The following is a 16,224-nucleotide window of genomic DNA, read 5'->3' as shown; positions in this document are numbered from 1 at the left end:
TAAATAAAGCTCAGGTATTGATAAATAATCAAAGCAAGGGCATAACCGGGCTCATAACTAAGAAGAATTCTGAATACCTTTCACTTCCACTTTAATAAAACCTTACTTTTCACTCAAACTTTATATGGGATTCCATACAAAATTTAAGTAAGAGGTAAAGTGAAAGTAAAAGTAAAGTAAAAGATAGATAAAATCAATTTCTTGAATAAGTAACTGATTAAACTGATTGAACTGAATAAATTGAATAAAGTAAACTGAAACTGAACTGAAACTGCTTGCTCAACTAACTAAAAGAACAAAAGGAATTGACCTCTTATTTATAGCTGAATAGCCATATTGATTTTCCGAGGCTTTCCGCGATCATATGAAAAACACATGAAAGTAAATAAATGAATAAATTCCTATTGAACAGGAACAATAGGATGAATAGAAGAAGATTGTTCCAGGCCGTTTTTCCTACTGAGGGGTCACCGGAACTCGGAAATCCACTCCGCGAACTGGCTAACCTGAGGCAGCGAACTGGAGAGCCTGAGGTGGCGAACTAGCGAGCCTGAGGCTACCAACTGGCTATATAGTTGACAATTCTTTTAGCCTTAATTACTGTATTTAATCTTAAAATCAACTAATTGGATGCTGTCACCGCTTTTTTTAATAATCCTATTAAGAAAAAGATCTATATAGGCCCAATTCCCGGATTAGGAAACAAACAAACAGTCTTCCTATTGCGGAAAGTCTTATATAGATTAAGACGCTTATCATTTCTTGTCAACTATATAGCCAGTTGGTAGCCTCAGGCTCGCTAGTTCGCCACCTCAGGCTCTCCAGTTCGCTGCCTCAGATTAGCCAGTTCGCGGAGTGGATTTCCGAGTTCCGGTGACCCCTCAGTAGGGAAAACGGCCTGGAACAATCTTCTTCTATTCATTCTATTATTTCTGTTTAATAGAAATTTATTCATTTATTTACTTTCATATGTTTTTCATATGATCGCGGAAAGCCTCGGAAAATCAATATGGCTATTCAGCTATAAATAAGAGATCAATTCCTTTTGTTCTTTTAGTTAGTTGAGCAAGCAGTTTCAGTTTAGTTTCAGTTTACTTTATTCAATTTATTCAGTTCAATCAGTTTAATCAGTTACTTATTCAAGAAATTGATTTTATCTATCTTTTACTTTACTTTTACTTTCACTTTACCTCTTACTTAAATTTTGTATGGAATCCCATATAAAGTTTGAGTGAAAAGTAAGGTTTTATTAAAGTGGAAGTGAAGGTATTCAGAATTCTTCTTAAGATTAATAAAAAAAAGATAGTTATAACTGTATTAGTTATAGCTTTTATTAATAATATATTATAATAAATAAAAAATAATAAAGTTTAAAGTTATAATATTTAAATTAATTATTAAATATACTATTATCTAAAAATAAGAAAATATAATTTAAAATTTAATATTTTATTAAATAAATATTATTATTTTTAAATATAATTATTTTATTAATATATATAGTTTTTTTTAATATCTACTGAATAGAAATATTTTTTAGATTTTAAAAAAATTACAGACTGATTTATTATTATTAGAATCTATTATATTAATATTTAATCTTATTTTAAACCAGTTATTTAATATTTTATACTTTAATTAAAAAAAATTAAATTATAATTATAGAACTGGATATAGAAAGTTTTTTATATTTATTAATATTATAAAATATTCTATAGTACTGTAGAGAATTATTAAATTTTATAATTAAAAAATTTTATTTTTAAAATATTTATAAATTTAGATTTTATTATAATTAGATTAGAATATTATTTTATTTCTAATTATTTTATAATATAAGACTGATCAGATTTAATTTTATATTAAATATTTTAATTATATAAAAATTCTACTCTTAAAATTATTTTTAATTTTTAAATTAGATTTTTTATAAAATTTATTATTTAAATATATATTATAATTATATTAACTACTATATTTATTTTAATTTAGTTTAGAATAATTCCGGCTATTATTTAAAAAAAATTTAGTTTAATTATTAAATTTTTTAGTATCTGATTGCTATTACTTTAATATTAAATATAAAAAATTAAAATAGTTTTATTTATAAAATAAAAAAAATATTTTAATTATTATAAATAGTATTCTTTTTTTAATTAATTTAAATAATAATCTTTCTAAATCGACTATTATTTTTAAAAAATAATAAATAGCTATAAAATCTTATTATTTTTAATTTATATATTAATATTTATTTTTCAGTTTTTACAGCTGAATATAAACTAATAATAAACTATAATATTTTTTATAAAAAATAAAAATATAAATAAAAGTCTATCTTCAGATTATATTTAATAATAGCTGTATTAACTTTAATTTTTAATAATTTTAAATATTATAAATTTTAAATTAATTAAATATTACCAGCTGAGTTTATAGTTTATTTAATTTATATAAATTATATATATTAATTATTAAAATTAGATTTTAATAATATCTGATTTTATAATTTTTTTATTTAGATCTTAGTATTTTTAAAATTCTATTAGAAATATTCTTAGCTTACTAAATATTATATCTTTATAAATAAATATAATTAAAATAATACTAAAATATTAATATTTAATAATTTTTAAAATTAATAGATTAATATATTAATTTAAAAAATTTTAAATATACTTTTAATAATATATATAAAAAAATATTTTCGGATAATATTAGTATTTTATAATATTATTTTTTTTACTAATATTAGATTAAATTTTTTTTAGATTAATATTAAAGTTATATCTATTTTATTATTGCTAATAAATTAATAATTCTTATATTTTTAAATTTAAAATTTTTATTTAGTATAATTTTATAATTATATTTTTATTTTATAATATTATATATTATTTAAATATTTAGTATTTTCTATTTCTTCTAATAAAATTTCTGTAATATATCTTTTATAATAAAAGTTTAGACTTATAATATTATATATATTAGATTAGAAATCTGAAATAGACTTTAATTAATTTTTATAATAATATTTAAAAAATATTTATATTAGATTTTTTATAGAAATTTAATTATTATCTACTAAATTCTACTATTTTTATATATTATAACTAAAAGATTAACTGTATATAATAATTTATATTAATTATCTTCTATTTATAATTATATATTTATTTATAAATTATAGTTTTACTATAGTTATTTTTAAAAAATAAATTAAAATAGTCTAATTTTATTTTAATAACTAATATTAGTAAATAAGTTTATTTTTAATTATTAAATTAGAAGAAACTATAGTAACGTATTAGATTATTATGAATATAAATAATAGTTATTAAGTAAATATTTATAGATTACTAAAAAAAAGTATAAAAATCTAATTAAAATTATTTTATAATTATAGATAACTGTTTAATAATTCTTTACTATTAGTTTATAATTTTTCTTTAATTAGCTAAAATAAAAATAAATATTATTATAACTAATACTAATAGATTATTCTTCTTAATAATTATTATCTGCTATTTAAAAATAGTGAATACCAACCCCCTCGGCCTGCTATGTACAAGTCTCTTCTTACGGATAATATTACCCCGCATGTTTCCAGATCTAATGTCTCAAGATGGTACTGAGCTGCTTTCGAAACCTTGCAGATCGATTTCCGATCACTCAAGTCTTTGTACTATACACGAGATAACGTGACTGAGGAAAGACTTGCCCTCACGTTCGCAGGCAGCCCATTTGACCAATCACAGATGTCAGTCGCCGAACCCGTAGAGACGGGCAAGTCTTTCCGTCTCGGCAGGCAACTTGGCCCGTCTGTTTACTCCGCATTCTTGCAGCAGTGGACCCTCTCTCTCCGCATTTCTCGACAAGTTCTCTGATATTCTCAACTGGACATGATACTAAATCTGCATTTTTGACTGCGATATACAGATGGAGGAGCTTTTCCCTCGAGAGCGGTGGGTCTGCCAGCGATGTTCCAGAGAGGGGAAATCGTTGTGTCAACATATATAAACACCTAGACACCCTCACGAAAGACAACGAAAGACAACAGCTCAGCAACAAGCTCAATCCAACCCACCCAATCACCTCGAGCTCACTCTCCCGTTCTTTCCTACTGTCATTTCACATCACAACACATCACACCACATACAACAATCATGCCCATCCAAAAGCTCAAAGTCGGCATGGCCGGCCTCGGCCGCGTAGGCAAGATCCACGTCAACAACTTCCTGCACCAGACCCCGCGCGCGGACCTGGTGGCCGCTTTCTCACCGGACCCTGCGGAGATCACCTGGGGCAGACAGCACCTCGAGCCCTATGGCGTCACGCTGTACGATGACTACGACAAGATGCTCGAGCACCCGGGCCTACAAGCCGTGGTCATCGGCACGGCCACCTCCGTGCACGCCGAGGAGACAATGAAAGCGATTGACCGGGACCTGCACGTCCTCTGCGAGAAGCCTCTCTCGACGAGCGTTGAAGTAGTATGTTCTTGCCCTAGCCACCCTCCCTCTCTCTTACACCACCAACTAACCACCTCCGGAAAAAAAACAGTGCAAAGCCGTCGTCCAAAAAGCCAAAATCAAGCCCCACCTCAAAGTAATGTGCGGCTTCTCCCGACGCTTTGACACCTCCTACCGCGAAGTGCACTCCAAGATCACGCAGGGGCTAATCGGGCGGCCGTCAATCCTGCGCAGCCAGACGTGCGACAAGTACGACCCGTCCGGGTTCTATGTCGCCTACGCCGCCTGGTCTGGCGGGGTGTTCGTGGACATGTCCGTGCACGACATCGACCTGACCCTGTGGTTTCTGGGGGAGGACTCGATCCCGAAGAGCATCTCGGCGCACGGGATCACGGCCGTGCAGCCCGAACTCAAACAGTACAATGACTACGATAACGCTGTGGGCATCGTCGAGTTCTGGGGCGGCAAGATCGCCTACTACTACTGCTCGCGCATGATGCCGCACGGCCAGGAGGACACCACCGAGGTCATTGGCACCGAGGGCAAGCTGTCCGTCAACATCAACCCGCAGCGCGACTTTGTGAACTACTACCACTCCGGCGGCATCACGCGCGAGGTGCCCCCAACTTTTGTTGGGCGGTTTGGTGAGGCGTTTGTGCGTGAAGCGAATGAGTTCACGGCCGCGTGTCTGGAGGGGACGCCCTTGCCGGTAAGGTTGGGGAATGCCGTTAAGGCTGTCGAGATCGGGGCGTATTTGCAGGAGGCGTTGGTGACGGGTAAGCAGATTCGGTTCGATGAGATTGGGCGGAGGGTGGAGACTGCGCAGCTTTGAAGGGGGGTTGGATGCTATCGCTGGTCAGATAGATTACCACTATGTGAGATAACGGAAAATATGCTAGAAACTAACAACTGATAGACCAACATTCTGTTTCTGACAGAGACGCTCTTAACAGTGAAATATAGTTAGCTAAGCCAGGTGTTCTATTTCTGAGCCTTCAATTAGATGGTAAAGTTCCTGGCAAGCTGTATTTTGATTGGTCAAGGAGCGTTGTGTAGCTGTGTACGGCTATGGGCGGCGATATATACTTCGGAGTCCTGATGGGCTTTTAGGAAAAGAAATCCATACAACTGAGAAAGCCAGTATGGTATGCCGAGAGTGATTAACAGGAACTTATTATCCACAAAACTTACTAGTTATAGTTCAGGTTGAAAATCTCCCGTTTACGTTCAAGTTGTATCTCAAGGGAAGGTACTTGAAAGGTGTACGTACTGGGGTGGAGAACGGGAAGAAAAAAGGAAAAAGAAGAATGGGACGAGCCGGGCTTGAACCGGCCACCTTCAGATTTACGGCCGAAGTTAGTGCTTCAGTCTGACGCGCTCCCAGATGCGCCATCGTCCCAATTGTGGAAAAGTGACGCAATGTCAGCATTATTACCTGAGTGTACGCTACCTACTTGCTCCTTGTCCATCCCTGCTGTTCGCTATCTCAAGTCAATCGGCTACCCGCCTAGCCTCCAGATTGGGAGCCGTTGGGCCGATTCGAAACGGACTCTAAAACGGGCGTCCATTGTTCCCGACAATACCGTCTCAAGTGAAATGTCTATGTAACGACTCGCCATGCATACAAACTGTCCCAACGACGCCCAACAAGATCCCACTGGCACACTCTAGTGACCCTCAATGTCCGGAACTATCAACGATCGCAAACCATGGAGAATAGATAGATACCTCCTTTGTCGTCAAAGATACCAAATCTCCCTGAACAGTCGCAATCAGGGGGGAAACCACGGGAATGACGTGGCCAATCTTGGAAATCGACCTTGATTCGGGTCTATACTCCTGCTGGTTCATTGTTCCATTGCAGGACGCGGCAGCGAGATATTCGCACATGACTGGCCGGAGGATTATTATCGGAATCCGATAGTTGGCTTCCTGCGCTGTTTGATCGTCTTCTTTCGTCTGCATCTTCAGGCGAGGAAGAGGGCTGCCTGAGATGTATGAGTGTACTGTACATACCGCAACGTACGTCAGAACGCATCTGGTCCTTTTCCTTGTGCTCCTACTGGGCGTGGGATTTGCGTGGCCGTTCATAACCGTTCGCCCCCCTTTTCATTAATCATCTCGTTGGCGACTTTATAAGAAATGAAGAGATTCCCTCGAGGGGGAGGTTGTGCGCATATCACTCGAGTATCCTGGGGGATGGTTCATTTACCATGTCGACCACAACTACTACGACTGAGACGTTGATTGCGAGGCTTGTTTGGGAGCCATGGTGAGTCCTCTCCCAGGAGTTTTTCATTCCCTGTGCAATGTAACTTCTCGTCTGGGATGCTTAAAAGATCCATATGCTGATACAAGACCAGGGAGAACTGTGGCTGGAAGTCTCCCGCCGTTGAGCATCGAGGTGAGTCTGGTGTGGTTTCTTTACAGTGGTTGCGGGCAATGATTCTGGATGGGGAAATCCATGGCGGTCTCAATGGCGGTCTACATGCTTGCTTGTCTTCCCTTCTCCTCTCTCTTCTCTCTACACCGCCACACCGCCCGTCGATCCTTATTGGGGCCAACATTTCATCATTCATCATCCATTCATTATTGCTTTTTTATTCTTCACCACTTTTGAACGCCAAGAACAACCTCCCGACATTCCTCACGGACTCAATCTCACAATCTAAAGTCGGTCTTGCAACATCTGCGACTGATACATCCCTGGAAGCCCAAAAACTAAGATTGCCCCTGGCTTACGGAGTACTACTTCTCTGCCTTGATCTCTCCGTCGTCGTGGCCTTGTCTAATTCGTGTGTCCGACTTCGCTCCGACTGACTCACTCACGCGATCAAAACGGCCGCTTTTTGCCCTGCGTCTCACCGCATTCCATCACATCATTTATCACACGTCACGTGAATCCAGCCGTTCATTGATCCCCCAGAATCATCTTGGTTTTAGAAACTTTTATTTTGTCTTGTTCTTTGAAAAAAAAGAGAAAGGTTAGAAATTAAGGCTGAGACTTTTTTGAGCTCCATTGCCAGGAGCAATGGATCATACAGTACTCGTCGAGTCTGATGGGACATCAGAGACAGATGATCAGACTAAGCTCTGGGAGTCCGATCCGCGCTCCGTGACGGCGGCCCATCTGGCCCAGGATGAGGCCGAACTTCCGGCTCCAGTCGAATGCGGTGCTATCGGCCACCGCGTACAAGCCAGTCGCTCGGTTCTGGCCCTCGTGCTCGACAAAGAATGTGTCTTTGCTGGTCTGCAGGGGGGAGACATTGTAGTACGTGGGAGCAAGTCTCCGAATATACCGATTGGTCTGCTATCGGTCAAAAATGCTAAGACGAAATCTAGGCATGGTCTTTGGAGACCTATGATCTTGTGCTCTCGGTGCACGCTCATCAGGAAAGTGTCCTTGATCTTTACTTGTCCGAAGACGGAGAGCTGCTCTTCTCCACGGGCGGAGATTCTGTTGTTAATGTAGTGTTTCACCCTTCCATGTTTGCTCCACCAGAAGATTGTTGACCTTGGTAGGTGTGGTCGACGAGAACATTCGACCGGCTGTATTCGATCCACTCCCACCACGATGTTGGAGACATCTTCGCGGTCGCCTATTCGTCGAGCTTGAAGACGATCTACTGCGGTGCTCAGAACACCAGCATTCAGGTCAGTCTCTTGCCCACCCTAGTCAGCATGGGCTAGTGATTGCTGATTCCCTCAGTGGTGCGACATCTCCCAAGTCGATGCAGCTTCAGCACAGTCATCAGCGGCGCAGTTGTCCCGACGGACCCATCGCTTTTTCGACTCCAGGGGTCCGGATGGTTCGCGTGCGCCGCGGCCGGACGCAGGCGCCGAGGGACCTCATTCAGTTATGCAAGGTGGCCAAGTGCTGACTTTCAAACGCGACCATCATAAGCTCTTCGCCCACCACGGCTACGTATACACCATGCTTCTGGTCAAGGGCTTGATTGAGTCTTCTCCAGAGGAAGAGGTGCTTCTGACGGGTGCCGGCGATGGGGTGGTCAAGTTGTGGCGTTTGGAGCAGAACTCGGCCAACGCCGTTCCGTCCCCGATCGCGAAGCTGCAGAACGGCGATTCCGTTCTCTCCATCGCCGTTGATGGATCCTTCCTCTACTGTGGTTTGGCTGGAGGTGCGCTGAACATCTGGAACCTTGATTCGCGGCAGCTGGTCAAACGCATCGCCATGCACACCGGCGATCTGTGGGCCGTAGACATTATCCACGGCGTGGCGGTCTGTGGAGATTCAAACGGTGTGATCAAGGTAGGTGATCCCCTGATCGATTCGCTTGATGCTGCAGAACCGTCGACTGATTGCGTGCCGCAGAAATTCAACTCGCGCTTCGAGGAGATTGGCAGCTGGGTTGCTCACGGGGGGACTATGCTCGCGTCTGCTGCTGGTCGGTACAAAGACCGTTACATCTACGCGAGCGGCGGCAATGACAATACGGTCGGCATTTGGGACGTGACGGACGTGACTCGGGGAGGTCAAGCCGAAAAGCCGCCAATCAATAATGGTACGTCCCGCATGGCGACTGGGGCGAGGTAGTTCGTTTACGTGAGCTAAATCTCGAACAGATGAAATGGTCAACTCCCTGGCCAAGTTTGTCGCCTACAAGACTGTGTCAGCCAGTCCTAAATTTGCGGTTGAATGCAACCAGGGTGCAGCGTTCCTTCGTCGTCACTGCATCTATCTCGGGGCGAAGACCGATCTCTTGACCACGGGAGCCGACACGAACCCCATCGTGCATGCTCGATTTGATGCTACATCTCCAGACAAGGTCGATAAAACAATCTTATTCTACGGCCACTACGATGTTGTTGGGGCGGATGCGAATGCGGCGAAGTGGAAGACCGACCCGTATCAACTCACTTCCATTGACGGCTTCCTCTATGGTCGCGGAGTGTCAGATAACAAGGGCCCCATTCTAGCGGCGCTTTATGCGGCCGCAGATCTCGCTCGACAGAAAGCGCTCCGATGTAACGTGGTTTTCCTGATTGAAGGCGAAGAAGAGTCGGGATCCCAGGGATTCCACGAAACAGTCCGCAAGCATAAGCCTCAAATCGGCCCCGTAGACTGGATCCTCTTGGCTAACAGTTACTGGCTTGATGACTACAACCCCTGCTTGACATACGGGCTGCGTGGTGTGGTCAACGCCAACCTGGTTGTGCAGAGCGACCACCCCGACCTGCACAGTGGTATTGACGGGAGTTCGTTACTGGACGAGCCACTGAAGGATCTCACAATGCTGCTGAGCACCTTTGTCGGACCCAAGGGCCGAATCAACCTGCCAGGGTTCCATGAGCCTGTTCTTCCACTCACCGAGGCGGAGAAGCAGCGGTACACCGCGATCGCTGACATTCTCCTCCCCCATCACCCAGAAATCACCGACAGCGACGCGTTCATCAACTCGCTCATGCACCGCTGGCGTGAGCCCTCCCTGACGATCCACTCCATCGAGGTGCCCGGCAGCAGCAAGAGTGCTACGACGACGATCTCTCGCAAGGCCAAGGCCAGTCTATCGATCCGATTGGTGCCGAACCAGACCGCCGACGAAGTGGCGACCAATCTGACGCTCTTCGCGCAGGAGCATTTCGACAGTCTGGAGTCGCAGAACGACCTGACCGTCGAGATCACGAACAAATCCGACCCCTGGCTCGGCGATCCGGACAACGAGATGTTCCAGACCTTGGCCGACGCGATCGCGGCCGCCTGGACTCCGGACACCACTGCCCAGCGACACCAATACCCACCCATCCAGACCATTCCGCAACGCACCCTCGAGGCGACGAAGCGCGCCAAGGAGCAGCACCCGCGCCTCAAGCGGGCGGACTCGGAGGATAGCCTGGCCTCCCACATCGACCGCATCATCATGTCCACGACGATCTCGTCGACCGGCAAGTCTGCGCACAAGCGGTCGTCGCTGAGTACCGCGGTCCCGACCTCGTCGACCCTAACCAGCAAGTCGGGCGCCACGACGCTCGCAGCCGACGAACCCGCTGCCCCGAAGGCCGCGCCGGAGGTGGATGATCCCAGCCAGCCGACTCGTGTGCGTCCCATCTACATCCGGGAGGGTGGCTCGATCCCCACCATCCGATTCCTGGAGAAGGAGTTCTCCGCCCCCGCGGCGAATCTGCCTTGTGGACAAGCGAGCGACAACGCACATTTGTATAATGAACGGTTGCGGGTGGAGAATCTGTATAAAAGCCGGGAGATCTTTGGTTATGTATTTTCACGGTTGCCGGAGAGGTTGTAGATATCATGTTTTGGAATGTTGAGTTGGGATTATGCGTTGGACCAGCTGTTATTGTGGTCGGATTTGATTTCGGATAGAGCATTTAATATCACTAGCAAATTAGACTCCGAGAGGAGGGAGTTATTACTCGAGTTACATAAATGAGTGGTGCGCGCAGGGTTATCTATCCATAAAGCCCAGTGTGTGGTGGGTGTGTGGTGGGTATATGGTAACGCCAGGCAGCCATATTTTGATGCCTTGGTCAGTACACCGGCCCGGTCGACTTGCAGCGGAAGAACATAACAGTTCGGTTCGCGAGGATCTGCAGGGTCGGAGCACAGGGACCAATTCGCGGTAGAAAACAAACAAGACCACTTACTCGCATAATACTTTTCAACTACATAGTGGTAAAGCCTCGACCACCATAATAATTTTTAAGGGATGATTTATGCAGTGAATCAATGGGACGCCCACTCAGCCCCAGCCTCAGCCCCAGCCTCAGCCCCAGCCTCAGCCCCAGCCTCGACCCAGGATGCAACCGAGGCTTTGGTTGTTGACCCCACGGGGTAAGCGAGGAAGCGAGTAAGCGAGTCAAACTAAGGAAAATTATTAATGAAGAATTGATTTGCCAGCCAGGAGGTGGAGGGGAGGGAGTTAAGGTAGGAACGGGTGAGCCTTTCTCCGCATTTCTTGGCTGTCTCCAACCGCTTTGCCGGGCTCTTTTCCACCGATCGCTTCTTTGGGTGCTTTTGCTGTTCGCTCGCTCGCTCCCGCCCGCCCGCCTGCCTCTTTCTTCCCCCACATCTTTTCTCTCCAACCCAGCCCAACCCAGTTCACCCACACTTCTCCTCCTCTCCCACCTCTCCCTCCCTCCTCCTCCACCTGGTTTTTTCTCTTCATTCACCTTTGAAGTCCCAAACTAGCTCGTGTGCGACCCTCTTTTCTCAATTCCTTCTCTCATCTTTCGCCTATACACCCACCCCAACTCTATCCGGTCTACCCCTCTGTTGCATCTTCCTTGCATGTCGCACCGACCCCCCATGGCCTAAACCCCGTCCTATTCCTCCCACACCCGGTCGGTTCCTGCATCACATCCTCCCAAGTCATGCGCCACTCCGTCAGAGATCACATCCTCAATATAACGCCCACTCTTCCCCGTTATAACTCCCCCGTGGACTCGGATCAAACCCCGCCACCGCTATAATGTCCGTGATCGTGAAACCACCCAAGCGCAAACTGGATGACCTCGATGGTCCCATCGCACAGAACCACCGACGTTTGTCGCATAGCCCGTACGTCTCCAGTGGCTCCCAGTCTGTCGAACCATCCTACGGAGATGAGACCCCGAGGGAACGAGTACACAGCCTCCCCGGAGACAACCCAGAGGCCTCACATTGGTTTGCCCCCTCGTTGCGCGGGGTCACCTCCAGCCGTGGGTCCCCCACGGCCTTCGAAAGCGCCACCCAGGTGCCCCGAAAGTTCGCGCGGAACTCATCCATCGTGCTGATCGGCATCCGAGGAACCGGCAAATCCAGTCTGGCGGTGATACTGGCGGCCACGTCGGGGCGGAGGTTGATCGATGCGGACCGTTACTTCCAACAGGTCACCGGTCGGTCGCGCGCGGCGTACAAAAAGGAATTTGAATTGGTGGAATATCGTCAGCAGGAAGCCCGAGTGATGGAGTCGATGCTGGCAGAACATCAGGAAGGGTGCGTGATTGCCTGCGGGCCGGGTTCCATGGAGCGCAGTGGGCAGATGCTGCTCCGCGAGTACGCCAGAACCCACCCGGTGATCTATCTCCTCCGGGACGCGGAAAGCGTCCAGTCTTATTTGAAGGCGTGGAATGTCGACAAAGTCCGTCGGTTCCTCGGCCTGGCGGGGCCGATCTACCGGGCGTGTTCCAACCTTGAGTTTTTTAACGTGTCGGAGAAAGGCATGGCGGAGCATGCGGCCGCCAAGGACGGTAACCACGCTCAGTTGGAGCTGGAACTGGACCAGCGCTTCCAGGCTATCACGCCCTTCCTGACTCTAAAACGATTGCAGCTCGACTTTCTCCGGTTTATTGCGTTTGCTACGGGCGATGCCAATGACTTGAGCAGTCTGAACGCGTCCTTCCCGCTGTCCATGCAAGCCATCGAGTCGCGGGCGTTTACTTACGCGGTGACAGTGCCGATTTCTTCGTTGTTGGAGCGGGACTTGGACATCGAAGACCTGGAGTCTACATCTGATGCATTCGAACTCAAGATTGACATCACGGAACCGCCCTCCTCGCGACTAGCTGTGGACTCCGGTATCGCCGACAAGATCAGCCATGCGGTCGCAAACATTCGACGAAATACTGTCGTTCCACTCGTATATCACGTGGAAAGTAGTGTAGGCTTCAGTAGCCAGAATGGCGAGCACAACGAACACTCGCGTCGACCCACCAACGAGTATTTGAACCTTATCCAGCATGGGCTACGCCTGGCTCCGGAATTCGTGACGGTCGACCTGTCGTATAGCGACGACCTCTTGTCTCAAATCATTGCGTCGAAGGGCGCGAGCCGTGTGATCGGCCATTATGCGGCGGGTCAGCCTCCGCCGAGGGGATGGGACGATCCGACATACATGAATCTTTATGAACGAGCAAAACGGTTGGGCTGTGATCTAGTACGATTGACTCAGCCGGCGACCTCCATAGATGACAATTTTGCAGTTCAAAGGTTTCGCGACTCCTTCAAGTCACTTTCGACTGCACTACCCCTAATAGCATACAACTCAGGACTACTAGGCAGGTTATCTTGTTGTTTCAACCCGATCTTGACGCCTGTGACGCATCAGTCTCTTCTCTCTGAAACACAACCCAAAGGGCTACCCTGTATCACGTTGCGTGAAGCCCAGGAAGCTCTCTACTCCTCCTTCACTCTGGACCCTATGCAGTTCTTCCTCTTCGGCGGCAACGTCACCTACAGTCTGTCGCCAATCATGCACAACGCGGCTTACAATCTCTGTGGCATGCCGCATGTCTACCGAACCCACCAGTCATCCACCCTGCGTGGGCTAAATGATCTGGTGTCCAATCCTCACTTTGGCGGCACCAGTGTCGCCTTGCCGTACAAGACAGAAGTAATCCCCCTCCTCCATTCGATGTCTCCCCACGCCCGCGCCATTGGTGCTGTGAACACCCTGGTCCCAATTCGGGAGGGTGACGAAAAGGTTCTGGATGGCGATGGTTCTCCTCTGCTTATGGGCAAGAGCCGCGCGGGCCCCGTGAAAGCTTTGCATGGAGATAATACCGACTGGATTGGCATTGGTAACTGCTTCCGACGAGGCTTGTCCCCTGCGAATGCCATTCGGCCTTTGTCTACCGGGTTGGTTATAGGTGCAGGTGGTATGGCTCGCGCTGCCGTCTACGCCATGATCCATCTGGGGGTGCAGAACATCTTTGTGTTCAACCGCACCGTTGCCAATGCGGAGAAGCTAGCCCGGCACTACAACCAACAAAACCTACAGTCGCCCGGCCGAGCCGGGTCAACGACCCGCCCTCATGTTCATGTTCTGCAATCGCAACAAGACAGCTGGCCTGTCAATTACAAGCAACCGACCGTCATCTGCTCCTGCATTCCCACCCACAGCATCGGAGGGGAACCGGCGCCCAATAATGAGATTCCGTCCCAGTGGCTGGAGAGCCCGACGGGTGGTGTAGTTGTCGAAGTAAGTCTTCCTGGTGCTTGGCATTATCCCGCGCAAACATAATCCCCTGCGCACCGAACTGACATTCTCTGGTTAGTTGGCCTACAAATCCCTCAACACCCCGCTGATCAAGCAAATCCGCGCGCTCTCCCACCGCGGCTGGGTGGCATTAGATGGATTGGATGTTCTCCCGGAGCAAGGATTCGCCCAGTTTGAATTGTTTACGGGCCGCCGTGCGCCGCGACGGTTGATGCGCACGGTGGTCTTGAAGGAATACAAGGAGGAAGAAGGGCAATACGACCCGCAAGCCATCCAGAATCGGCTTGAGAATCTGAAAGGGCAATCCACTTGATGATGAGGTTGGCTGTATCGCCGCTGTAATGTGATCGATGTGATATCGAAATCTTTAGGCTCAATGAGACATGACTTGTCAGACACTACTAGTTGACGACCTCTCTCACATTTAATCCACATAATCGAAAGAGCCCGTCTGCCCATTGAAATAGAACCCCCCTCTGTCGCCACCCGGGGAACGTCCGACTCACGTGGTCCGTGAAGGCGATGTAGGCGTCGACAAAGACACTGCCGATGCCGTTGGATCCGTTGTCGTTGTCGTTGTCGTTGGCGTAGCTGCCGCGGAGGTTGTCCGGGGACTTATCCCGCCGCTTGCTCCGGCGCCAGCTCTCCCGGCATTGGTTCGCGGTGTACAGAAGCAGTTCTGAGGCCTGTCGCCTCTGGTACCCATCGCTGTAGTCTTCTGCATCGCTGTTTTGGGTGTTGGCGGAGTCATTGGCCTCTTGCACGATGTAGGCCGCTGCGAGGATGGGGTTCGGGTGGACGATTGTCTGGACCAGTAGTCAGTTAGTTCCGATGAGAGACGCGAAGGATGGGGGTTGCGCCGGCTTACCTCGATATGCCGCACGGGATCTCTTTCAAAAAGCTCCGGATCGAGCCGTCGGGGGATGGCGGGGATCGGCGTCCGAGTTCGGTGAAGAAGACGAGGAGGGATTCGTAGAGCTGTTCTTGGAGATGGGTGGTGTTGGACTATTCGTTCCAGGGAAGCTTTTCTTTTCTTGAAGAAAGAAGGGGGGGGAGTAATTTAGGTATTGTAGGACTAGGACTGCATGACAAGCTATTCCCATACCCGAAGCATCTGCTTGCAAAACTCCTTGGCCTCGTTGAGGTCGCTGCGGTGCAGCGGCGGGCTGCGATCCTCGCCCTCTTCGTCGGAGTTGGGATAGGATAGCAGCTGCGACACGTCGATGGCGACGCGCTCGAGCTTTTGGTTGTCGGGATTCTCGTCGGAGGAGGAGAATGTCGTGATGGTTTTCGGGATTAGGGTTTCGGAGTCGGCGATCCAGCCGGGAGCGTTCGGAGGGTTAGCTGGTTGTATATAGCGAGGGAGTTGGGCTGTTGGCGTACGGTCCAGATGTCTTGACCCAGTTCTCGAGATGTCGAAGACTTTCGTTGAGGTCTGTGATGTTGTTTGTTGCGGTGGTTACTTGAGACATGATGGAGGAACAGATGGATAGGAGGGAGGGTGGTATCAAGTGCTATAAGCTAGGGGCGGTGGGTGGATTCGACGCAGTTCAAATACAACACTTGATGGGGGAAGTGCTTTCAAGACATCTGGGAACGTCACCAGCGTAAGGTAGGTGGGCTGCTACCTCCTGAAGCGTGATCGTCATTCCTACACAGAATCGAATGTTTGCTGCAGTGGATGCTTAGCTCCCCCACTTGTTCCCATCCAGTGCGGAGATCGGATCTCCACTGAGAGACGCGGTCACTGGTCAGATTCAGGTCTGCAGCTCAGCGGCCCCACTCCGTCATGCTGCAGC

The 16,224-nt window shown here is 46.7% G+C and overlaps 3 protein-coding genes and 1 non-coding gene across 4 annotated transcripts; 3 read left to right on the top strand and 1 right to left on the bottom strand.

Moving 5' to 3' along the window:
- Positions 1-4,160: 4,160 nt before the first annotated feature.
- ASPACDRAFT_1881222 (putative NAD binding Rossmann fold oxidoreductase) lies at positions 4,161-5,382 on the top strand. The gene is made up of 2 exons (XM_020198234.1): positions 4,161-4,493; positions 4,564-5,382. Exons 1-2 carry the CDS (start codon positions 4,167-4,169, stop codon positions 5,302-5,304), a joined length of 1,068 nt encoding a protein of 355 aa, XP_020055523.1. The 5' UTR covers positions 4,161-4,166; the 3' UTR covers positions 5,305-5,382.
- A 398-nt stretch (positions 5,383-5,780) lies between these two features.
- ASPACDRAFT_t174 lies at positions 5,781-5,871 on the bottom strand. The gene has a single exon. It is a non-coding gene; the product is annotated as a tRNA-Phe (tRNA).
- Positions 5,872-7,007: 1,136 nt separating this feature from the next.
- On the top strand, positions 7,008-11,006 carry ASPACDRAFT_120316 (glutamine amidotransferase subunit DUG2). Its single transcript, XM_020196339.1, has 6 exons — positions 7,008-7,743; positions 7,815-7,940; positions 7,995-8,126; positions 8,182-8,742; positions 8,806-8,995; positions 9,057-11,006. The coding sequence occupies exons 1-6, from the start codon at positions 7,504-7,506 to the stop codon at positions 10,733-10,735; spliced, it is 2,928 nt and encodes a 975-aa protein (XP_020055522.1). The 5' UTR covers positions 7,008-7,503; the 3' UTR covers positions 10,736-11,006.
- A 465-nt stretch (positions 11,007-11,471) lies between these two features.
- Positions 11,472-15,074, top strand: ASPACDRAFT_120315 (putative quinate pathway repressor protein QutR). Its single transcript, XM_020196338.1, has 2 exons — positions 11,472-14,407; positions 14,484-15,074. Exons 1-2 carry the CDS (start codon positions 11,918-11,920, stop codon positions 14,736-14,738), a joined length of 2,745 nt encoding a protein of 914 aa, XP_020055521.1. The 5' UTR covers positions 11,472-11,917; the 3' UTR covers positions 14,739-15,074.
- Positions 15,075-16,224: the final 1,150 nt, after the last annotated feature.

The sequence above is a fragment of the Aspergillus aculeatus genome (assembly GCF_001890905.1).
Source record: "Aspergillus aculeatus ATCC 16872 unplaced genomic scaffold ASPACscaffold_9, whole genome shotgun sequence".
In the NCBI taxonomy this organism is placed as follows: Eukaryota; Fungi; Ascomycota; class Eurotiomycetes; order Eurotiales; family Aspergillaceae; genus Aspergillus; species Aspergillus aculeatus.
Note: the sequence above shows the minus strand (reverse complement) of the source record. Positions and strands in the feature narration are given on the sequence as shown.

Excerpts from the sequence above, each read along its gene's own strand:
- ASPACDRAFT_1881222 (XM_020198234.1), top strand. The coding sequence starts at position 4,167 with ATGCCCATCCAAAAGCTCAAAGTCGGCATGGCCGGCCTCGGCCGCGTA. Across the intron at positions 4,494-4,563 it reads TCTCGACGAGCGTTGAAGTA|TGCAAAGCCGTCGTCCAAAA; the intron begins GTATGTTCTTGC and ends GAAAAAAAACAG.
- ASPACDRAFT_120316 (XM_020196339.1), top strand. The coding sequence starts at position 7,504 with ATGGATCATACAGTACTCGTCGAGTCTGATGGGACATCAGAGACAGAT. Across the intron at positions 7,941-7,994 it reads GCGGAGATTCTGTTGTTAAT|GTGTGGTCGACGAGAACATT; the intron begins GTAGTGTTTCAC and ends TGACCTTGGTAG. Across the intron at positions 8,743-8,805 it reads ATTCAAACGGTGTGATCAAG|AAATTCAACTCGCGCTTCGA; the intron begins GTAGGTGATCCC and ends TGCGTGCCGCAG.
- ASPACDRAFT_120315 (XM_020196338.1), top strand. The coding sequence starts at position 11,918 with ATGTCCGTGATCGTGAAACCACCCAAGCGCAAACTGGATGACCTCGAT. Across the intron at positions 14,408-14,483 it reads CGGGTGGTGTAGTTGTCGAA|TTGGCCTACAAATCCCTCAA; the intron begins GTAAGTCTTCCT and ends TTCTCTGGTTAG.